The 24,862-nt window shown below is 39.3% G+C and overlaps 1 protein-coding gene across 3 annotated transcripts in view; it reads right to left on the reverse strand.

Annotated features, from left to right (window-relative positions):
• Window positions 1-206: 206 nt before the first annotated feature.
• The window catches only part of robo1 (roundabout, axon guidance receptor, homolog 1 (Drosophila)), a 341,340-nt gene continuing 316,684 nt past the window's right edge, over window positions 207-24,862 (reverse strand). For 2 of the 3 annotated variants that reach the window (XM_051861497.1, XM_051861494.1), the window contains 14 exons: window positions 22,941-23,112; window positions 20,334-20,537; window positions 17,392-17,418; window positions 16,130-16,172; window positions 14,582-14,736; window positions 12,139-12,513; window positions 10,923-11,033; window positions 9,732-9,867; window positions 9,364-9,603; window positions 8,802-9,274; window positions 8,267-8,428; window positions 4,529-4,813; window positions 2,737-2,948; window positions 207-1,431 (listed from right to left, as the gene is read on the reverse strand). In XM_051861497.1, the coding sequence (XP_051717457.1) occupies window positions 1,417-1,431; window positions 2,737-2,948; window positions 4,529-4,813; window positions 8,267-8,428; window positions 8,802-9,274; window positions 9,364-9,603; window positions 9,732-9,867; window positions 10,923-11,033; window positions 12,139-12,513; window positions 14,582-14,736; window positions 16,130-16,172; window positions 17,392-17,418; window positions 20,334-20,537; window positions 22,941-23,112 (2,610 nt within the window). In that variant the 3' untranslated portion in view covers window positions 207-1,416. Of the gene's footprint in view, window positions 1,432-2,736; window positions 2,949-4,528; window positions 4,814-8,266; window positions 8,432-8,801; window positions 9,275-9,363; window positions 9,604-9,731; window positions 9,868-10,922; window positions 11,034-12,138; window positions 12,514-14,581; window positions 14,737-16,129; window positions 16,173-17,391; window positions 17,419-20,333; window positions 20,538-22,940; window positions 23,113-24,862 lie in introns of all 3 variants that reach the window. The other variant, XM_051861495.1, reaches the window with a different exon arrangement.

Here is a 24,862-nt window from a genome sequence, read left to right on the forward strand (position 1 = left end):
AAGTGACCTAAGTATTGAGAAATGTGCCCTTGTGATTGTAAATTGAAAGGCTAATACCTGTGTGGGAATTTAGCTACATCTAATTGTTTTGAACTGAAGTTTAATGGTTTTGAAGAGAGTATGTAAACACGTGCAAACTGGCTTGTAGGTATATAGAGGTTTGGTGGTGGTTGTAGTAATGCATAAATAAGCCAAAAAACAAGCAGTCAGTTTCAGTATTTTGATTTATTTTTTTTCTTCGCTTTTTTTGTTTTAAGAAACAAATGCTTGCAGATGTCAAATGAATTAACACTCACATCCTCACCACTTTTAGAGCATGACTGACACAACCAACCCATGAGAGCCGGGCCCTCGGCCAGCCAATCACGACCACCCCAGATTCTCAAACCGACACCCACTTCCTGTTAAGTGCATATGTAAATCAAAAAAATGATTTCTCTTTTTAGTAACGAAAGTGCACAGGTGGAGCAATACTTTCGTAAGCATAACATCCCTGCATTATTCCTGTATCTTTTTCATTTTTGCAGGATGTCTTGAGCTGGAATGAGAATCTGGAAAAGACACCGAAGGTAAGGATGCAGGGATTCGTTTCCATTCATTCACTCGTTTGTAAACAGCTTATCCTTTTTTTCTTTTCTCATAACCCTACATCGACAGGTTTAACAAGGCCTTTTGTCGTACCGTCCGCGCTCCCCTCGCGTAAGACAAAGGTTAATCAATAACATGGTTTAAAATAAAGTTTAGTGATTGTGCTTTTAAAACCAAAGTCAAACATAGAACAACAAACATCAACAATGACAAAAGAATAACAGTGCATTACAAAAAACAAAAACGAACAAACAATAACCCTCAAAATGTGGCACGTTTCCTGGGGCAGTTTAAACACTATGACAATTTACAACCAGGATGATGGCTATAAAAAAAAAATTATATTAACTGGCGTAATTTAAAATTATTCAAATAAGTCAAGGAAGACAAATTTAATGTACCACAATGGATTATAAAAGACAGTTAGATATGTATACACGTGTATGTACATGTCAGTCAGTCCCTTTGTGCCTGGAGTTTCATTACAGTAACAGCTGACTGACAACCTTCTCGCCAAGGTGAACAAAGCCATAATCAGTTTCAGGAGCTAACGGACGCATCATATTGCATTGGAATCAAAACAAAACTGCTTTAGCCCCTCTCAAATGTACCCTTTGTTTTTTTTTTTTTGTCTATTTTTTTTTTTTGCTTCTGTATTTTTTTTCTTCTTTAAATGCACATTGAAATTAAGGTAAATAAATGAAGAATGGTTGGTCAGTTTTCCAAACGTGACTCTGGGTCGGTAGTTTCCAGTAAAGCACCGCCGAGATGGTCAAACTGCACTGAAGATGGTTGCTGAGGACATTTAGACAGCCATATGTTTTATCTTCAGCTCTCCACCATCTGAAAAATCAAGAAAACAAAATCAAACATCAAGGAAGAAAAAAAGTACTATCCAAAGAGGGATTAGGCACAGTAACAGTAATGAACTTAGTTTTTTAGTATTTCTATTTAGGATGTCTTCTGAGGATATATCAGGGGTGTCAAATTCTGTTCCTGCAAGGCCAATGTACTGCAGATTTTAGCTCTAACCTGCCCCAACACACTTGGCTAAGGCTGCATTTACACCGCAAGTCTTAATGCACAAATCTGATCTTTTGACCATATCCGATTTTTTGGCCAGTGTGTTTACATTCACTTTAGACGCGACTGGTATCCGATATCTGTGTTTACATTACTTCCTGCCCAAAAATGATTGTCATTAATAGTTTTACATGCACATAGCAGACCCTCGGGTTTTGAATGGCCGTGCTATTAAAATTATTTATATATTTCATGTCGAGTGGCCATGATTACCTGTCAGAATGGATAAGTTAACAGCTGTCAGTGTCATGGCTGTATTGCAGTGCGAATTCTGACTGAACGGATATAGACCGGAAAATAAAGGTAATTTGCGTTTGATATTTTATGTACAGTTATCAGTTTTAGAATTCCATTTTTTTTAATGAATTCGAGTGAGCTAGGGAGAGAGAGAGAGTAGCTACAGTGCTTTTGGCTTATAAGAAAAACAACAACATGGCGGTCGCTTTTAAATTAACCGGGCAAAGGTTGAAATTCAGCTGCTGAATGTATGTGTGTGCGTGCAATTTCTTTCTAGAAAAATAGATAATGTTAAACATATATCCCACCTCAATAAAGCTGCGAATTTTTAGTGCGAGTGCATACAAGCACGTCTGCTTCATAATGCAACATAAAAGCTACCTTTTAGTGAGCAAACGTGCCACCCTCGCCTTGTGATGGCTTGGAATTCCAATGGGAATCGGATATGCGTGTTTAGTCGCATGTCCAGAGATTGGATATGTATTGGATTTAAAACCACATTTGGAAGTGGCTCAGATCGGATGCGAAAAAAATCGGATCTCGTGTGAATTGTTGTGTTTACACGTGTGCAACTAATTCCGATCTGTGTCAGCAAAAGATAGGATTTTTTTGAGCAGGTGTAAACGCAGCCTAAGTTTCTTGTAATCCTGAACACCTTGATGGTTCAGGTGATTTAGATTAGGGTTGGAGCTCAACTCTGCAGGATAGTGGCCTTCCTGGAACATATATATGTATAGTTATATATAGAATATAAATATATATAGTTGACCACAGAATGTTATTGACCAATCAGATTGAAGTATTCATTTCCAGGAAGCGAGGACATACCTCAAGTTCCTCCCCTCCTGTCTGGAAGGCTCCTGTGGTGTTTAGCCCAACATCTGCAGGGTTTCTGCGGGCCCCTGGAGCCCCCTCACCTCTCCGCCGTCCACCAGACCCCCGAGAGGACAGTGAACTGGAGGAGCTGGGGTCCCTCTCTCCACGAGGACTGTGGACGGCTGGGAAAGATGGGCGACTATAAGGTAGGATGTCCTCTGAGCCTGAAACAGACAAGAAAATGCTAAAGATAGTAGGGCTGGGCGATATGGCAAAAAAAAAAACTGTTTAACTAGTCAACTTAAAACTTAACTATAATATGATTTAAGTAAAATTCTCTTTATTAACAATATAGTTAAATAAAGTTCCATTCCAAGTGCACCACACATGAAGTGATCAACATGGTGTAAATGTAAAACAATTTGTTAAATATCTTTGCAGAAATATGCCTGAAATATGAAGGCAAATGTTGTACAAACTTCTTAAACACATCCTATATACTCAGAAATAATATAAAATGCTAAATATTTCTTAGCCACAAATAACACCAGTAATAGACTATTATTAACAGCAAATGCTTTGTAAAAACAGAAAACAGCAGCTTTCAGCCTGTCACCATCATGCAAACATGAAATATCAAACAGGTTTACAGGTTTTTGCATTCCATTGCGCTATTTGTCCTATTGTTTTTATGTTTGGTGGACATGTTTAGGTGTTGCACTGGTGTCTCGCATCTTTTGCAGCATCTCACCCATGAAACGGCATTCTAAAAACACGGCGGTCAAGTTAAACTTGCATTTAATAACTTTGCCTTTTTTTCTCATTCCACTGCCTGCGTCTCATTTTTATAACGCATTTCTGAATGAACAGCCGCTTAAGAATAGTGATGTGTTCTACTTTCATAGAGCGTCACATGAGAGCGGTTAATCAGGCGCGCCGGCATGAGGTCGGATCATTTTCTTCTCCTAATACGGTTATCATTGCTGTATTGTCAACATGTCCAATTGTAACGCTTGCTAACATTATTCAACATCGTGATTTCTCGATTTAATAAAATCGAGGCAAAACATTAAATTTCAATTAATCGAAAAAAGCCCTAAAAGGTAGGTAACTTGACCGTTAATCAATTAAAAAAAATGTAACTAATCACACTTTTTTTTTGTGATTAATCACACCTAACATTAAAGTTTTTAATGTTGTAGTAATTTCACATTTAACCAAATTAATGTAGAAACAACATAAAAACAGTACATTGATCCAACAGGTAGGAAATATACAGAAATCGAATAAGATAAGTTATCAAACACTTCACAGCATAAATTAAATATAGATATATTTAATTTAATATTATATAAAAGTTATTCAGTCAAGAGCAGTGAGTAATTTTCTCTTTCTTTTGTTGTTTAACATTTGACATCACAGCAGCATTATTAGGCTGCTGTCACTTTAAGATCTGACACGCATTCCATTTCCTCACAACGCTAAGTTCATTTAAGACTATGCTTATGAGGATACTTAACGGGCATTTTGGCATAATTGTGTTGTTTTTTTTTTTTTGTTTGTTTTTTTTTGTCCAAGGGCAAAAGTTCTCTTGTGCTATAAAAAAGCATTTGCATGAATAAGAACATGATCATATAATGTAACGCTAGCTAAAGGTTGACAGAAAAAACAGATGCTGCGTTAATTGCTTGAAATATTTTTAACGTGTTACACTGGAAAAACTTAATTGCATGTGTTAACGCATTAATTTTGACAGGCATAATCATAGTATTTAATGTGAGACGACAAGAATGTAGTGCAGTACCTGGGTGCTGGCGGCTCTTCGGGGCTGCACTGGCATCTTGTTTGCTGCTTTTCCCGGTTCTTTGACCCCTCTGTATATCTTGGCCCTCCCGCCGTTCTGAAGAGCTGGTCCGGGTGTCCGAGCCATCCCGGGGCCTGGGTCCGCCCGAACCTGTTCGCTTGTCCTTGCCATCAGCAGAACTGGATCTGGGCGACATAGCCCCCCGTGGGCCCTCCGGGATAGTTTTGGCTGGGTGTGTTGGAGACTTCAGCATGGCTGGGGGAGGAATTGGAGGAGGGGGAAGATCTGTGAGGAAACAAATTAAAAAAGCATTAGTTTTGTGAATGTTTGATATCTTGTGTCAGTATACCAATGCTAGCGTTTACCATGCAAGATTATGTTTTAGCTCACTCAAGACACGCTATATTCGCACATGCTAGTGTCCTTCAGAACCAGACGTTCAACTAATTGACACCAGAACTCATTTGTCTGGCACCCAGAAGGTGCCATGGAAACACAGCTGTGCCGTTGCGTTGCAACCCTCCAAACAGCTGCACGCTGGAGCTCTTTCCCACCGAGGTGCTGCTAGTCAGTCGAAAAACTGTGAATGACGGTTCATCACTGTCACTGGATGTCTCAACGCTTCCCATGCCAGTTATTCAGGGTTGTTTACAATTGCTGTTCTTGTTAAATAGCATCGCCTAAAAAAAGTCTTCTGAGCTTCACGGATCCTGTAAACTTGTGCCAGGAACAATGAAATCTGAATAAATTTTGAATGCATATGAATGACCAGAGACACAAATATACCCGTTACGTAAACACTGCGTCACTAAGACGCTTAAAAAGTGCTAAAATTGTGCCTTGGTGCTGCGTCAACATTTTTACACATTCAAGGTCAAAGCACACCGAGCGCGTGTCTCGTTTTGTTGGGGAGAGCTTAGCTTCATCGCTGCTCTGGCACTCAGCAAAATACGAGAAGGATCAGTCGATCATGGACGTGGATGGGTTTTTTTTAAGTCCTGTGGTGTCTTGCAGTAAGTCAGGCAGCGGATCGATGCCAGGGTGAGAGAGATAGGGCACATTTCACAAGAGCAGAAGAACGCTGTTAGATTTACGAGGGGGATGAATGAGCGAGGGAGGGCTCAATGCTTTATTCAACAGCTAACGCTACTGTCCTTATTTGCTTGTGTGGTTTCTGCAAAACACGTGCTTCTTGCTTGGGTGAGGTTTGAATGACAGTGTTTAACTTTGTCATCACAGGAATAAATTAATTTTTAAGTTGTAATATTTCACAGAATTGCTGTTTTTCAGATCAAATAAATGACGCCTTAGTGAGCAGAAGAGACTTCTCTCAAAAACAAAAAAAATCTAATCAAACTTTTGAAAAGGTAGTGTATGTCTTTGCAAGTGCATTAGCTATTTATAAAATTGCCTTTTGCTTGAGATCAGATGGTAGTTTTAAATCAATCTGAGCTGCTTAACACACACTCCATTCGAGCAGAGGCATGAAACCTATTTCTACAGATTGTTTCTAATGTCTTCCTGTATTTTATTTTTACTTGGCTGCAGTGCAAAGAAGTCGAATGTTAACCAACTGAAACCTCTAGAATGTCAGCCATGTCAGCTTGGCTCATGAATAGCCAAACTGAAATCAGTCCTACAGCTGTTTGTAAAGTTCGAAAATGACTGTCAACCGGACAGGATTAGTTTTGGAGAGGTGGGGTAAAGTAATTATTACCCCGTCCGAATGCGAATGTCTGTGATTGCTGATGTTGTATTATCCTAATGCTTCTCATGTGTTTTGTGAGCTACCATTTGCACACCAATCTTCAGCATACTTTAATTTCATTTCAATAGCAATTCAAGACCCTCTGTCTAGAAAACACACATTCACCTCTGTAATAAACACAGAGATGTTAGTCCCGTCCAAATCGGTACACGAAATCACAGACAGAGTGATTTAAAAAATAAATAACATCGTTTGGAAAACTAGTCCCGTCCTCATAGGGCTTAAGAATATTCATCATTCAAAATCTAACAGACAATTTTGTCATTGTAATATTTGCATCATGAATTTATAGAATTTCTTGTATAAAATTCTAAAATATTTTTTTCTAGTTGTGCTCACTACCAAAAATGTCTGACATTCCTGTAGAAAACTTTTCTTGAAATCTGAATAGAAACATGCAAAAGAAGGAAAATAAGACAAAGAGAGGGAAGAACGTCTGGAAAAGACTGGCTCTTTTCTCTCCAGACAGAAGTGGAGGCAGATGAAAGGTTAACAGGGCCTTCTGGAGAGGAGTTGGAGGACGACGAGATAATAAGCCTGGTGTCACCCAAAGCACTGAGCAAACAAGAGCAAAATTAACAGAGGCGGGAGGGATTGCGTGTTTGACGCGTGGTATTTGGGGGGGTTGGTAGGCAATCTGTGTTTCAGATCATTTAGTTTTGAGTGTGTTTGTGTGAAATGCACTCAAACGACAACCTTCTTCTTCTCTGTGCGAAACACTGTATTTAACCCTCCCACACAGCGTAGCCCGACGAAGGCCTATCAAATCACACATTCAACAGAAACTTGAGCTGACACAGACTGATCAATCTGGGTCTCTTCAGCGGCCAACCGCGAACAAAGACGAGAGAGAGAGGGAAGGGAGAAGATTAGAAGAGGGGGAGGAAGAGATTACAGTGAAGGGAGGGAGCGAAGGACAGATGAGAAGAGCTAGTTGATCTGATAGAGCCGACCAAGGCCTGTGTGTGTCTGATATTAAATCTTAGTGTCAACACACAAGGACAACTGACTCAATGACGAGACGCAGCAGATGAGAACGTGTGCACAAATACACACTTGCACAAATGCGAGCAGAAATTTCGGATGCATTTGTAAGCACTTCCTTTTTCAGTTCCACACGCATCACACACATAACATGACCTTTCTGAAGGCTTCAGAGAGCTCTTCAAGCTTTGGAACCTGCTGCAATTTCATTAGAGACTCAATAGGAGTCCTTGCTTATGACACACTGTAGCTGGACGTCACTGTTCCACCAACCTCTCCATACCTTCTTGCTCTTCATAATATATAGAGTAGGTACTTTATGCATAATATACCCATTGACTTTTTAAGCAACATCAAGATTTTAGATTCAAATTTACTGTATATAAATGAATTATGTTCACCTCCAAATAATCTTTTTGTATTTCAGGCTCATGAGATGTTTTAATATTCTAATTTATTTCATTATATTTAAGTAAATTAAATATTAAAAACATTAAAATGTTATCAAAATAATATTAAAAAAAAAAAAAAAATGTATTTTTAAGGAACGCTGAAAACAAAACATTGTTACCAAAAATGTAATTTTTTTTAATGAATCTTCAAAGCTGTTTTTTACTTCTTAAAAATACTACAAATTCATAATGTAAATGTCTGGCGACACTTTGCTAACATGTTTAGTCCTTTGATAATATAATTATATTCTTTAAAAAAATATGTATAATATAAATCATATTTATAATGTAAATTATATGTTTGGCAACATTTTAATGTTCAGTTTTTATTAATTTTATTTAAAATTATAATTTAAATTATAATATTTTGGTTATATTTTAATGTTTCATTTTTATTATTTATTAATGATAAAAAGCAAAACATTGCATTTTTTCCAAAAAATAGTAAACAAGAATTTAGCATTCATGAATCCCATCTGTAATGATGGTGTACAGAAAGCAGAATTGTGTGTGTGTGCGTGAATGCGGACGTACCCTCTGTATAGGCCTCTCGTCGCTGGTAGCCTGTCTGAGCAGCTGGATGTTGTTTTTGCCTCTTTAGGGGCCTCCTCTGACCCGGGGCTGCGCTAACGTTACTGTCTGTGGACACTGGGCTGCCTGGACGATGGCCCGCAGGGAGGTTTTGGTATTTCCGTGCTGCTCGCAAATTAGAGGACAGAGAGTTTGCTTAGTTCAGCTCTATTAAAGGCTGTAGATTTGAATACAAATTAATTCACAAGGTGTAGAACATACAGTATTACAGTTGGTGTCTCCATTTAAAACCATTAGCATTTAAATTCCTGAGCAAACATTAACAACTTTTGGTGGAACACTTCCATATCTTCCATAATGTGGCATATCTCCAAGTGAAACAGAATATTTTGTGAAAATAATGCAGGCTGGGACTTAACTGTCCATAAAGAATTGATTCAGGAGTAGGTTTAAAATGTTAGGCCTTGGTTAGCAGAAAAGAAAGTAGCGCAATAACGTCAGGAATGTTTATTAATAAATTGTATACACATTCCATTACCTCCAGACACTGGAAGCTGATGGTGGCCTTTCCCAGGATGCTTTGCCACTCGTAGACCAGCATATTCGGCCGCAGCTGCCACGGCCTGAGCAAAATCAGCATCGGTAAAGAAAGATCCGTCTGATGAGCTGACGGCGCTGGAACGACCCGATGAGGCGTTGTCCTCCTCTGAAGCCGAGCCCCAGCCGTTGATCATAGATCCAGTGACGGAGCTCTCCAGGTCACAGGTGCTGGAGGCCGGGGTCTGTTCCAGGCCCCGCAGGAGAGCCCTCTGCTGGGGCAAGTGCTGCTGGTGAGGGTGGGTGTGGTGCTGGTGGACTCGAGCCACCTCTGCATCTGTCTCGTCACCCTCTTCCTCATCCTCTTCTTCCTCCAGGCCATCTGTGTCCAGACCCAAGGGGCTGGAGATGTAGCCGTACGTGTGCGGCGGGGAGAGGGGGCGTGGTGGAGGGGGTGGGCTCACCAAGAGTCGCCTAACAGACGTCAAATATATTGAAACTGTAAACTGGGCATAAATAGTTTAAAAAAGAAAAGCATCATCAAGCCGTTGCAGCTGGTGTACCTGCGCTCATGTAAGTCAGGGTTATCCTGCAGCATGGGATGCATCTCCTCCTGAGGGGACGGGGTGAGGGTCGCGGTGGACTGGTGACTGTAGGACACGGCAGCAGGTGAGGAAGCCGCTCCCCGTACAGGAGGTGTAGGTCCGCGCTCCAGCTCCACCTCTTCCTCCTCCTCTTCTAGCTCATCAGGTTGCAGATACATCCGAGATGGTGGTAAAGGACACTGCATGTCTGTGTCATAACTGAAGAGAGGACAAAAGAACATATGATCGCTTTAAAAAAACATAAATTAGAGACATTTTTATGTATTTTTCAAAGACATAACCCCATAAACACCATAAGTGAAAACCTGTCTGTGTGTTGACCTCACCTGTCGTCCATCGAGAGGGTGTATTCCTGACATGGTGGTGGATTAACCGGAGGAGGCGGCAACAGTTCGGTCCAATTCATTGTGTTCTGTTTGGCCTGTTTAGTTGTTCGCCCACCTTTTTTCTGCCCTTGACTTCCTGTAAAGCAAACAACCAAAAAATAAATAGTGGCAAACACAGCTATAGTAGTTCTCAGCCAACAATGCCATCTGAACTCTTAAATCAATTTGATTGCAAACTAAAATGTGTTTATAAGCTCTGGTTCATTTCTTTTTTGTTAGTTTGTTTGCTGAGCTTGATGCATGTGTGAAACAAATGGCACTTTTACACTCAGGAGAAGCAACATTAATGACACCCACACCATAATTTATGCGGTGTAAAACGCTTATGTGCATTATCTCTCTATTTGTAATTAACGCTGCACTCTCCATCAAAAATGAGTCATTTTTCAAAACTAACACTCTCCATTGCCCAGAGGAGAGGTAGAGTGAGAGAACATTAAAAAGAGAAACATTGGAGGCCAATTAACAGAAAGGAATTAAAATTCAGAGCCAATGAGCTGTGAGGACCTCCACGTACTCAGACCCTCTCTTTAATTACCTGAACTTCAAATACAATATAAAAATAGATACGACGCATTACGCCAGCAGCCTTGCATACGCCGCAGAATGGGGCTCATTTATCTTTGTCCCGCAACAAACACCAGCTTTCTGACAACATTATCCCCCCTTTCTTTGAGTCGGATGGATGAAAGCCGGAGTAATTAATGACGGTGGGGCGAAATGCAAAAAGGGAGGGGGGGGGGATATCCTCCCAATCAGAAACATCCCGGGAAAATGCGGCAGAAATCTGCAGGGAACATGGTTTAAACTAAAGGAATTAAGAAGGAGGAAGTGATTGTTGCTGCTGTGTTTAAGATATGCAGCCATGCACCTCAGAAATAGTAGGGAAGAATCACCCCCTTTTGTTCTGGCATAAACGTTTCTCTTTGTTCCCCGGAGTTTCTCAACAATGAGCGAGCGATTTGAAAATGTCCTGTTTTGCATATGATTTACTGCCCCTTAAAGTGATGAAAAGGCCCAGAAATAATGAAAATGAAAAGAAAATGGAATAATGGGTAAATTGCAACTGTTTAGTTAGTTATGTCTGCAGGTTTTAGGATGGATGGATGGAACAATAGATGGATGTCTTACCAGAGGTGCTGCTCCCCCTGTCTGAGCTGCTGTAGGTTCCTCCTGTGAGGGCGTCCTGGGCCTGGTTATAGGGGATGGTGACTGAGACAGGACCCTCACCTCGGTAGTGGTCTAACGGGGTTACAGTCAAGGCATTATAAAACAGGCTTTCATATACCAGAGTAACTGAAAAATTATTTTGTGAACTAGACAAATGAAAGCTCTTATAAAAGCAGACACTTTAAAAAAGAATGTTTCAGAGTGGAACATCAGACAGTCAAGTGGTAAAAGGTTACAAAAGGGTTTCAGTCATAAGCTGTTATGACTTGTTGGTGACTGGTTTCAATTGTCTACCAAGTGTGAAATATCACACCCACACACAGTTAAATTCATGCAAGTTGAGTAAGAAAGCAAACACAATGACCTTTTTAGTGGCACAATATGAAGCAGCAGATAATGGATAGCTTTGAGCTTGAGTTACATTCCCCCTTATTTGTACAGTAATCTAAGATCTCTGGCTTCACACTGTTCTGAGACATCCGACACTTCACAGCCTCCTCTTTACCTTCATCCCCATCCAAACAGTAAAACAACAGCTATAAATATGGATTAAGTTGACTAGCAGAGCATAGAGTTAAATTACACATATATGCAATACGAGCAGCCGTGACAGATATAAAAGTGGTTAGAAAGTGAAAGAGCCCCATGTAAAGGTGCCAGAGATGCTATTAAGAATCAAAATTGTGTAACACTTTTATTACGGTCTGAATATGAGACAGCTGAACAACAAAACCAGAAGAGCAGCAATTTGATGACGCACCTTTGTGGTAAACCGAGAAAACATGGTATGGGTTTCTTTGAAGAGTTTGAACTAGTCTTCACAATCAAATTTGAATATGAGGAGACAACTGAACAACAAGACCAGAAGAGCAGCAATTTGATGACACACCTTTGTGGTAAACCGAGAAAATGTGACATGGGTTTCTTTGAAGAGTTTGAACTAGTCTTCACAATCAAATTTGAATAAATCTGCTTTAACTTTTTGGGTACGCTCTGAATATGAAATGACAACTGAACAACAAGACAAGAAAAGCAGCAATTTGATGACACACCTCTGTTGTAAACCGAGAAAATGTGACATGTGTTTCTTTGAAGAGTTTGAACTAATCTTCACAATCAAATTTGAATAAATCTGCTTTAACTTTTTGGGGACTGCAAATAAATCCACAGAACTCACCCTTATTCAGTTTGTTTTGTTCCATGACATTATACTGCAGTGGTGTGTTGATGTCGGCCTGTTTTTGAGGCGTTCCCTGGCTGCTCTTCCAGCTCTGCTTCTCGTTAAGGTCGGCGCTTCCTCCTCCACTTCCACCACCACTGCTGTTCATGTTGTTGTTGGCCAGGCTGGACTGGATGAGCTGGGTGGTGGCATAGGGCGTGGGCTGACCACCGGGCCCCACGAAACGGCCATCCTTCAGGTTGGGGCTGTTGAAGGTCTTCATCTCATTGATCTTGTTGGAGAGGTCCACGTCACTGTAAAGGCCTGTGTCTGGAGCCAGCAGGTTGCTGGCCTTGTTGTCCATTTGGTTGCTATAGTTGGCAATGCAGTCGGCTGGACGATAGAAGAGGGGTAAGACATTTTAATAGCCAAAGGACTTAGTAGACTGTTTAGGGTCTATGGATAAACCTGGATTCTGATAAATTGATCACACTGAAGAGCATTTAAAAAAAAGTGAACATTTACATAAACTCATGGAGCGAAGACACTAGGTTGGTTGTAATAAATGCTGATTAGCTTTAAACCAAAAAGAACGATGTTTTCAGACAGAAAGGACACTTGAAACTACAAATTTCTAAGGTGATGTGGCATACCCAAAATTCCAATACTAAGATAAAACTTGTTTGTCAAAATCCCTGATACCGTACAATCTTTTTTCTCTATAGCTTCTCCCTCGTCCATGACACAAGCCAAGCGTGTCACTTTGAGTTTCCCAAGAAGCCGCGCGAAAGGCATCGCAGCTCATCAAGCGGGATGTTCCAACACGTCCAAATCAAAAGCCTCCAAAACGAGGAACGCTGTAAAAGACCATCCTCTGACAGATCCAATTTTCCCCGGCTCATAAAATATTCAAATCCTCCCTGGGATCTGAGCGAGAAGCTTGGCGCGTAAATACCGCGGCCTGCCATTGGACAGATTTCGAGCATAGCTCGTGTTTCCATATGAAGGAACGGCTCTGTACTTCAAAGGTTGACGTATCAATGAAAAAAAGATCCCATGGAATGAGACAAACTAAGTCGTCTTTCCAGAGAAGCCCTGTGGGTACTGATCCGGTTAATATCCTGGAGATTTTTAGTATTTGGCACACCAGGCAAGCGGGTGTCAAGCTTTTAAAATGTCATGCTGTGAGAATCACTCGACATTTATCCTTCATTCCTGCTTTGATGAAGGCGACATGGATAAAATCTGTTAGTGAAAACACTCCCAATAAACGGATATCAAAGGTAAAGCAAATCTTTTGTGGTAAAAAATAGCCCCGTCTATGGTTTCTGTGAATGGTATGAACAAACACAAAGCCTAATCCTCAGGTCTACCCATGAATATGGTGGCAAATTTCTTATATTCAATAGAAAGACATTTTCTAAAAGGATTGGATCCATTTAAGGGTTGTTATGATTGAAATACTCTTAGCCAATGGATTAGTTACACCAGCTGATATCTGAGAACAAAAAAGCTCTTGTAGTGACGTTTAAATATCATTAAATGATCAACAGTAACACTGCTTTCCAAACTAAGACTTGCTTTGTGAAAACTGGGTGACTGTGTATATTAACACCACTTTGTCACTTTCAGTGTGCATGTCTCTTTGGACTCATGAGTCAACCTGGTGTTCTTTTGTTTGTAAAGTAACTTGCTGACTCCTGAAATAAAGCCACCTGGAGGTGTTCCATCACTCCTTCTCTTTCCTCGCCCTCTCTTTTTCTCTCTCAGGTCTATTTTGACCTCTGCATCTACTCCTGGTTTTCTGAATAAGCGAGCACTTAGAGAAACTGCATTAAAAGGTTCTAACGGCGGTATGGAAATCAGGTGGCTGATTGGATTAGCTGGACTACAGCCTGCAGGGCCTTTTCAATATCGGGAGCTTTTATTTTCCCTAAAACGTCCACGTTCCAACAAATCACACACAGTTGTGTGTCAAAGGAAGGCCACAATACTTATGTTGCATTCCATTAAACTTGGAAATTTGGAATTTCCTGCTTGGAACGGTGCAATAGAAAGCCACTTCTTCCAAGTTGGAAACTTCAGTGGAAATTAACAAGCCGAAACTTCAATGAGATTTAGGAAAATGTCATTGCACGAACACGGTGGTATAAGGGGGAAATGAACACCGTTAATGGTAATTGGTTACTTTAAATCAAATAAAACACATAATTTAGTCACAGTTACCATAATAAAACCTGTTTAGCTAGTCGTTAGCAAGTCTTTTCCTCATTTATAAGTAACATACTCTTTTCCTCATTTGTCACTTCAGATAAAAATGCTTACTAAATATTGATAATCATAATTTTGTTTCTTTACACATCAGCTTCCATGAATTTTAAACTAAAATGCTACATCTTTGGAAGTGCAAGATGTTTGTACACTACAACAACTAGACTACTACACACAATCACACGCTTACCTGGGCGGCTGTAGGTAGCCAGGTTGCTGTCGCTGTTTCCGTTGCTCCCGGTGCAGCAGTTGATAGTGCAATCATTGTGATTGGAGCAGCTGTTGGGCCAGGTGTCTGCAAGCCAGGGCTGGGTTGCTGGTTCACCTATATTCAATAAACCTGGCCTGAAAAACACAGACACAATGCTATTTATTACTAAATTTAACTTAGAAATAGTAAATGTATAAGGTATGATTCATGATCAGAAATATTAAGTCCTGTTTTAATTTGAATTTTAGACTTTTGTCACTTTTATTGACAATACAGACAGGAATCATTTGAGGCCAACACAGTAACGTTGGAACAGCCAATAGCATAAGTTTTAGGGCTGGGCTGTTTGTCTGACCAATGGAAGGCAGAGGGAAAACTATTCCATTTGGTGGAGCAAAAAAGACACAATTCAGCTTTAAACAAGAAGCCCATCCCATCTTCTTCTATCCCAGTGCATCTCTCAGGGCATTAGGCTCTATCTGTGCTAAATGGATTGTGTTTGCTTGAGTTGCTCATGGCTGATGACACTGTTCCCTAAAGCCTCGTGACCGTTAGATCTCTGTGTGGATTACCCAAGTGCTGGAGAACATTGCTGCTCCAGCCTGGGAAAGAAAAACACAAATGAACCAAGCCATCGCTAAAAGAAGGACTTGGAGCTTCCAGCGCATGCCAGGGTGTCACAGTCAATCACCATGATCTCAAGAGCTGGAGAAGGCTCTGGATGAACTCGTATATGAACACACCCAGAGCCGTAGTAACCGTTTCAAGTCAGTGGTATGAGATATTTATATTTCAAAACACTGATTTTCATTAGATAATTAGCTATTGTGATAAAACAAGGTCACATTATAGTGATTTTGAGGAAACCGAGAGAAATAAAGGAGGGTTTTTTTTCAGGGACGTTCATCAAAGACAAAAAGAGCATCAAAGAAAGGGTTTTGTGCAATGAATCTTCAACATGATGCTTCAAAGTAAACGTAGCTTCCTCTTCACCCGGTGCGTGCCTTATCCCTGCAGCATAGTCTGTTAGTCTGTCTCTTTCTTGTATTTTTCTAACATACTCTTTAAGCTTCAAAAACGGCTTAAACCTTTCATTTAGGCAAGGGCAAAGACTTGCTCGATGAAAAGCTGGACTCCAAAAGACAACATAAAGGGAAAGACACACTAAGTATCGTCTGCAACTATTCAAACGAGGACAGAGATGTCACACATGCACAACTGCACGAGCATGGGTGCACCTACATGCACACAATGCACCAGTGTAAATGGTTAAATGAATTGAAATTATTGCATTAACATGGTAGAAATGAAGGGCTTTTGTCTCATCTGGGTTCTGCAGGACTCTGTCTGAACGTACAACCTCCAAAGGCCTCTTTGCAAAGACAAAAATGCCCCCTAGTGTCAATAAAATGCAACTACACTACAGTACACACCCTCCACATGGACATTGTTGGCTTCTGATGAATATTAACTGGAGTATTTTAAGGTGTAAAATAACGAAATGTGTATTTTTTCTGAACATCTCACCTTCCTGCACTGCTGACAGCCTCTCCTCCTCTCTGATAGGCCACTGGAGATAAAAGAAATTACATTAATGAAGAAAAAATAACATGGAAAACATCTAAACATTTAGCTGTTAAAGGCAAAGACAATTTCTTTAAAATATTTACTTTTGTGTTCCACAGTAGAAAACAAGTCATGGAAAAGTATGTGGATGAATAAATGATGGCAGATTTTTAATTTTTGGGTGAACTATTTCAAGCTAAGAATGCTCATCCAAGCTTGTATATTTTCTTTCATATCTCACAAGTCCTCATCAGTGTTGCCAAGTCCGCGGTTCTCCCGCAGAATTGGGCTACTTTTACACTGTTGCCGCGGGTTGTTTTTCATGTCCGCGGGTTCAAGCAACCCCAAATAACATGATATTTAGCCCCTGGAATGCGAATTTTACCAGGGGATCCCCCCAAAACACGATTGGGCTGGTTTTGGGCTAGTTTTGAGAAGCAATTGGGCAGGTTTTGTTGTGAAAACCTGGCAACCCTGGTGTTTCGTTTAAAGCCAGTAAACGTGTGAAAATAAAGCTTGCTTGGTTGCATTTGCTACTAAAAACAAGCATTCTCTTTCTCAATCCTTCCCACCCCTCTCGTCTCTCATCCCTTTAATAAAAAAAATCCCAAAACTAGGTGAGTCAACAGCGGTTACAGACAGATTGCACGAGATGAAAAATAATGAAAGGGTCTAAGTGTCTTTCTCTGGTATGTAAAAGTCATCTGAGTTCAATCCTCACGCTAGGCCAGTTCCTCTCTTTGTCTAATTGGCCACAAAACTTCTGATGTCACAGCTTCCTATCCAGCGTTAGGGTGGGTGCCTGCGCTTTGATCAGCTCCTTTGCCAGTTCTAACAGCCCTCTTTAGTCAAGCACTCTTCTCTTTAAGCATTTTTCTCCCTCTCTGTCTTTTATTTTTTACTTCTTTTTATGCTGACAAGTCCGTGCGACTGAAGTTCTCTTTGATTATCCATGTAAACCTCAGACTGGGGTTCCTTTCTTGTGGCGAGATGTATTTTTAAAGAGAGACCGTACCTCCCACACTTCGCCTGGTGTCATATTTGTTTCGAGTTCTGCTGGGCAAAACGAACGTGACTGAAGTGAGTGTTGAGGGACACTTCATTACACTGGCTGAAACACATTATACTGCAGTGCACTTTCCAACGCCAATGGGCAGGAAGTCGTCACACTCTAGGGATTGTGGGAATTATGGGCATATGTGCTGCGAGGAAGGTGTGATTACCTGTGGGGGTGAAGGTGAAGGAGGGCACTGCAGACACAGAACAAAGAGAAAGAAAAAGAATGCATTAATTATTCATCAGATTCATATTCAGAATTATTATTCGAAAATTAAATATTCATCATAGCAGAACTGTGCATTAAACTATGTATGCAGTTATTGGAAAAAGTTTTCAGTAAGGCATATTTTTACAGTCTCAGATGTAACAGGTCTGTTACCAATTACTCAGAACATTTAAACCTCATCATAAATAGAGTTAATTTCTTTCTCCTTGTCGTCTGAACTCTGTGGTTTTACAGTTGTGGGTTTCTGTGTTTGATTTGCTGCATATATCTATCCCAGAGAGAAGAAAATATTGATATCTAGATTTTAGGGAATTCAGAGTGGTCGCTTATACTCGCCAAAGTAAAAAGACTTACATATACATACACACACATACACACACATATAATATAATTAACAATATAACAATATATATATATATATATATATATATACACAGTATATACACACAACTATATTCTGGTTCCTATATGTGGCTTAATTGTAAATCTATAGAATTCCTCCTCAATTTTTATCATTCGATTCGATTACAGTATCAATAGTGATACTGATACAAAAGCTCCACTAAATGTAATTTAAGCATGATAATAAATCATAATATTTAATTTATATTATATAATATTATTATAGCAAATCATTTAAAATTATATTAATATTAATATAGTTAAATAATAATAAAAAATAAATATATAATTAAATAATTAAAGCAAGCATTCGTGCCAGGCTGCACTCTAACAGGGTAATTTATTAACTTTGACTTAAATCTATTATAACACATGGCCTCGATCTGATCTGAAATCTAGTTTCTTTCATGTTGATCAAAGGCTCCAATAAGCAGATGAACACGGCTGAATCAATCTGAGCGATATGGGGTCAGAATTCATAATAAACAGCCCATCAAAAACATCAAAGTATCCGTGCAGGAAGCTGTTGCGCGTGATGCCGTCAGGATTGTTCTTTGGCAGCGTTACACCGATACATCAGAATTCAACACCTGCTGTCTTCACCTTCTCATCTTCGCATATTTACGGGAAAACAACCTTTAAAATTGTCAGCCGCTGCCGTCCTTTTCAAATGTCACGTTTATCGGCTGCGCTCGTCTGGTTCTTGGCAGTGCTCTGAGAAAAGAGGAGTCTAATAGATTGGCCTGTTTTTTTGATGATTGTATCCTGTATGCATTGAGGTTTTGAAGCAGAAGTAGACTGATGCTTGGCAGGCCATATTCAGCATGGGAAAAAGAACATTTGATGGACGATAAGTAAATCAAAATCTAGGAGGTCTGGGGATGATCTGTGTATTTAAACAATTTATCACACATACACAGGTAAACGCACATACTTAGACAGACACACTGCAAGATTATACATCTCTCCCAGCCGCCCTGCCTGCATCACCCCGTTCCACCCGGAAAACAGATTACCACTTCATGTGTTTACTATTATCCACCTTTGCTCAAACACGTTCACGCTTAAGAAACTCGCAGCTACTGGTTCAAACATGGCAACCTGTGGATTCTTGTGGCTTACAGAGCAATACAGGAAGTGGGAAACCATGGCTAAAACCAATACAGAGGCCCATTGTGGTGCCAAAAGTCACTTGCGGGCACAAAGAGACACTTCTTTTTGACGTACCTTCTGCAAAACGTAAGTTTATACTATCATCCACAAATCAGGGTGGATGTGCTGGATGTGTACTGGGAAAAAAATATATATTCCCAAGCTTCCAATTCTATTGATTCTAAGCTTCCAAGACAGATAACATGGTTACAACTAACTTGACTAGGAGATGACTAGACTAAATAACATGTCTTATAACAAGTTTGCAAGTCATAAAAGCACATATCCACATGTAATCCTTAATGTTAAGCCTAACTAGTCTAAGATGTTTTATATAATTCCACTAACATTTAGAAAGAATGTCTCTTTAAAAGCTGCCTGTCAATCTCATGCAGTTGTTGAAACAAGATGTTGTCGAGTCATCCTGGTAAATGAATTCAGGTGCTCTCAACCTTGAAAAATGGACATATTCATTTTGGCTTTTTTGTGCTCTTGTGGTCGACACGTTCAATTAACTTGAATGCAGCCCAGCCTTGGGAGTCTATGAATGCTAACGCTAATGAATGGCTTGGATCTTTTCCTTTAGATTCCTGCCAATAAACATTCCATTAGCTTCATGTCCTTGAGACATGCTAGCTACCACACATCGGAAAAAAAAAACAGCATTGTTCCGTTCACCATCTCTGTCATCTCTTCAATGAAGGAGAAAACGGAAAGAAAGCAAAAGCTGCTCTGAATTCAGACTGTAAGGGATCTTTTGTGATTCATCAGGGTCGAAAGAGGAAACGGCCTTTTAAAATACCGGACCACAGAAAAAAAAAAAGAAAAAAAAATTCTATGGCAGTGAAGGGATCAGACTTATCTAATTTAAGAAAACTGGACTAAGTCACAAAACCTTGAGTATTTTCATACTAGCTTTAATAAAAGAGCCTGACGTTTGGGATTAAACCTGAGATTACAGAGAAAAACACAAGCAGCTGCACAGCTCAAGGCCAAACACTAAACCAGAGACATTACTAGAGAAAGAAAGAAAGAAAGAAAGAGTAGCTGATAGTGAAACATCTGCCTCTGACTAACACATGAACACACAAACTCTATATTAAAAGATCAGTTGGATTTCTTTTCTTTGAGACACATGTCACGCCTTCTTAATGAAAGCTCATGGACTCATAATTATTAGGTTGGAGTGACTAACTTCTTACTCATGTTATATTTTATCTATTTTTAAATCATTATATGTGAATAGACAGTAAAATCAGTAGTATAGTATTAACAGCGCTAAAAGAAAAATCAAGTTAACATCTGAACCTGTGTGACTGGACTGACCTTTGCGGATGCCGGCGTAGCTGGTGCTGAGCCCGTTTCTCTTCTTACGGTGGCGGTACAGCCAGATGCTGAAGACCATGAGGATGATCCAGCAGGCTGCGCCGATGCCTGCGATGAAAGCCGGCTGACGGACCACGTCTGAGATCTGCTGAGAAATCGTATTCTCATCGTCCAGCGGCGGTGGAAGAACACGACCTGATGAGTCTGAGATAAAGACAATGAGAAATGAGATATAGGATTGAGAGGTTCATAAAATATTTGATATAAACCATATCACTGATACAAAAACTAGAATATTCCAGGTTAAATACACCTGCGGCATGCTGTCAACTTCACAAGAAATGACTTGTACTTTTCAATCCAGTTCCAAAATAAATAAAAAAAAATGCATTGACAATTAAAGTTGATAAATTTAGTATTCAAGTCAAATAATATAATAGACAATTGAAGTCAATAAACAATATTTTTTTCCATGTCAGAACTTGTCTAACCCAGAATATAGTTTACGGATAATAATATTAACAACAATAATTATTATGAACAAAAGCCATAATTCAACTTTAAACATAAAACAACAACAAAAATGTTTTATTTAGTGCTGTTCATTTCTCTATAAATTCTATTTGAATTTTGCTAAAAATGGACTTTGAACTGGAATAAGAATTAGAATGGAATGTTCGGTGCTTTTATCTATTATGTAAAAAATAAATTATGAATGACAAGACACTGTCTGTCTGCAACCAAAAAAAGCAACTTCCCTTCTTTTTTTTTCTTTTCATTAAAGAGAAACTAGGGCTGTCGACCCAAAAGACATTTCATTCTGTTGACTTGTTTCTTTGTTTTCATCTTTTCCTCTTCCCCCCTGTTTCATGTGGGCATCACTTTCATCATTTTACTATGTTCAATTTTTTGTCTTCTTTTCCAGCCAGGGGCAAACAGGTTCCTCTGAAACCTAAGCATTTCTTCCTCATCCCTGCTCCGTTTTTGTTAGTCTGTCCTTTGTACTTCCTGTCTCTGAGGTTTGTTTGTTGTTTGGTTGTGACGGAGACTCTGCTGAGAAGCTAGGCCAGGACAGGTGCGTAGGATGCAGAGATGCAAGAAAGCCCACGGTGTGACACATGCTTTTGAGACCAGCATCCTCTGCTTCCAGTGGCCCTTTTATACCTCGGTGTAAGGCCACAGAAGCACACTCAGCAGGGGAATCGGCGGCGGTGAATGGAAGCAGATCAGTCACTCTGTTCGAGAGTTCATTCATCCCACACTGCACTTCAATGCAGGAGCAAACAGACTGTCTGAAAATCTACTGCGGATCTGTTTGTGAAGTTACAGTTCAACTCTGTACTAGCAAACAACTTTCAGTGTGGGACAAGTATTAGTGTTACCCAGAATGCAATGTAATGTTACTCTAAAACATGCAGACAACTATATAAACTACCATTCAAAATTTTGGGGTCAGTAAATTTTTTTTATGTTTTTGAAAGAAGTCTCTGCATTTTTTAGATAAAAAAAGCAGTAAAAACAGTAACATTGTGAAATATAATAATACGTCTTGTAATCCAGAGATGTCTCTATGGTTTTTTGCTCGAGTAATCCTGTGTTTGCGTTTGTTTTGGATTTACTACTACATGACATGCGTGAATCGGTGGGCGGGGCTAAAGAGGCAATGATGTAGAGGTAGGCGTCGATCTTCTTCTGCAGAGGCGGTCTTTTGTCACACTACTATATCATGCTGAGTAAAATCCGAAAGAAGTCATTTTTGGACTAATAAGGAAGTTTTGAGTTCTGAAACTTACAGGATATTTTATAGTAAAATTACCTCTTATTGGTCAAAAGGCTAAGGAAAATTTGATTTCTCAATTTATGACCCTTTAAAAATCAGCTCATTCTACAATTGAGAACAAGGCGATCAACTGTTTTTCTTAGTGTACTTTAATGTATGTGTCTCTCTGTGCATCCAGCAAGTTTTCAATATACTATTTAATCTCTTTCTGTCAAACATCTGACTGTAAATTAGTCTTTTAAGGCACTGTGATTGACATCTTATTAAAAACAGATTTACATAAAAGGATGGCCTATTATCCACCTGTATAAACTGGCACAACACCAGGCTGCGTCACAATCATTTCCATTTAGTGCAATTTAACTGCTTTCACCGATGTCCTGAGGCTGAACAAGTTAAAGCTGGTGAATTTATGAAGAAATAAGCTTTCAAAGCTATCAAAGGCTTTAAACTACACTTTACGTGACATCTCTTTTATTCTCGGATGAGAATGAGGACTCTGATAAGGTTGTTTTTGTAAATTACATACATTTTGGTGACTAACCACAAGGCAAGTTACAACCGTGCCATTCACAAGCGTAAACGGTACATTTTTTAAAGAGAGGGCTCAAATAATGGCCATTATCATAAACCTTTCCAGACATAACACAGCTGGGCATTAAAAAGGGCCGGTAGCTGTATTAGAGAGTTTGTTGTGTTTCAGTAACCCATTTTCAAGAGAATGAACTGTTTATTGTGCTCTTCTTTAGCTGCTAGTATTGAACAACAGCTGTCAGGCAGGGTCGAGCATCTTGGTTAACCAGAAACAACAACCCGGTCTGACTCACCTAGCTGAAAGGACGTAGCCTCGCTCTTCACCCCGGGACCGGCCCCGGTGCTGGCTGCCACCTCAACCTTGTACGTGATCCCTGCGACCAGGCCGGGAATCAGAACAGAGTATGTAAAACCATCCACAGTGCGGTTAATGTGGTATCGGCTTTCGTTACCAAGACACCAGATCTGAGGGAGGAAAAGTAAAGAAAACAGGATGGGAGACAAGTGTTTAGCACTTAATAAAAAATTATTTATGTTGAATAACAAGTCTGATCTGAACGAGAGAACCTTTTTAAGTGATACTAACACAGACTAACCAGTCAAAACTATAACTATTTTGCACATTTTTAATAAAACCCTTTAAAACTTTTACTTAAACTTATTGTTTTAATAACAAACAAAACTTTAATTAAACTTCTAATATGTAGGATTTATTATTATTATTTACTTTTAACAAATAACTAATTTAAAGCATTTAAGCACGTCTTTTGAACAAAATAATTTTACGTTCATTAGAAGAATTGTGTCCAAACATTTGTGTAAAATTATATTTTTTTAAATATAAAATATATTTATATTTTGTCTAAAAAAACAATTTCAAGCATTTAAAATGAGTCTTTAGAACAAAATATTTTAATATCAAGAGAAGCATAAATTCAGGCGTGTGTCCAAACCTTTGTGTAAAATTATTAATTTATTTTTAATATTCAGTCAAGTGTCCTATGTGTAATATTATTATTATATTTGTGTCTAAACACTAATCTCAAGCATTTAAACACATTTTGATCAAAATGTTTTTAAGATCATGAAAAGCATCAGTTCAGTTAAGTGTGTCCCAACTCTTGTTTATACAAACAGACATAACTTGTTTCACTAAATTACTAACTTTATCTGATGTTATATAAATATCTCTTGTCTGGAAATTATGACTGTCCTTAAAATAATACTAGTTTCCTCAAAGCTGATAAGTAAATCAATTTGAACATTACGTCAGCCAGCGTTGCCAAGTCTGCAATTTTCACGTAGAATTGGGCTACTTTTAAACTGTTGCCGTAGGTTGATTTACCCCCGTGGGTTAAAGGTTTGACATATTGCATAAATTATATTTGACTGAAATGTTTGTATTGAAAATTGTTATATTCTACCAATGATTACTATGTCTTGTGATCACTATGACATAGTGGTGTTTATTTTGCATAACAGTGACTATAAAATAAGTATTTTAGGTATTGGAATGGCATATTTTGAATTTTGATATTTGGACTATTTTTGATTGGCAATTGAGCTAGTTTTGTTATGCAGACCTGGCAACCCTGCCGTCCTGCATAAATTCACACGCTATCATGTAGCGCTAAAGTCGAAACGTGTCATGAAAACAAGATTCACCACCTACAATAACACTCCCTATCTGTGGTACAGACATTCCGTCTTCATGTCAAAGGCCTGTTTTTCCCTAACATGAAAATGCAGTTTTCTTTGTTTTGATTGCGCGCAGTGAACCCTGGCCTGTTTTCTCCTCTTGGGAAGCTCAGCCAGCCGTGCCGTCCAAATGAGCGTCAAAGTGTGTGTGCGACCCTGTGCGTGACCAGAGCTTGGATCACCCACCCTCACCCTAACACAATCACAGGCCCGGCAGGGGGCCCATTCACTGGAGTGAAATGTGATATAGCCCCCTCTCTGACCGCCTAACTTCCATCATAGGGTCACAGATCTACACTGAGCTCTACTGAATGACACAGAGAAAAAAGAAATGCATTTTTACATGTTTTTCAATGCTGACGTCCCGATTTTCAGAAACGCTAACCAGATTTAGATATCCCCGAAGGCTTCGAAAGGGAAAAAAGTGTAAAAAAAGAGAGAAAGTGAGGTAACCAGAAAAGACGTTCTGAGGGTTCTAAAGTTCTCCTGAGGCACAATGGGGCAGAAAAAAATAAGT

The sequence above is a fragment of the Ctenopharyngodon idella genome, chromosome 15 (assembly GCF_019924925.1).
Source record: "Ctenopharyngodon idella isolate HZGC_01 chromosome 15, HZGC01, whole genome shotgun sequence".
Classification (NCBI taxonomy): domain Eukaryota; kingdom Metazoa; phylum Chordata; class Actinopteri; order Cypriniformes; family Xenocyprididae; genus Ctenopharyngodon; species Ctenopharyngodon idella.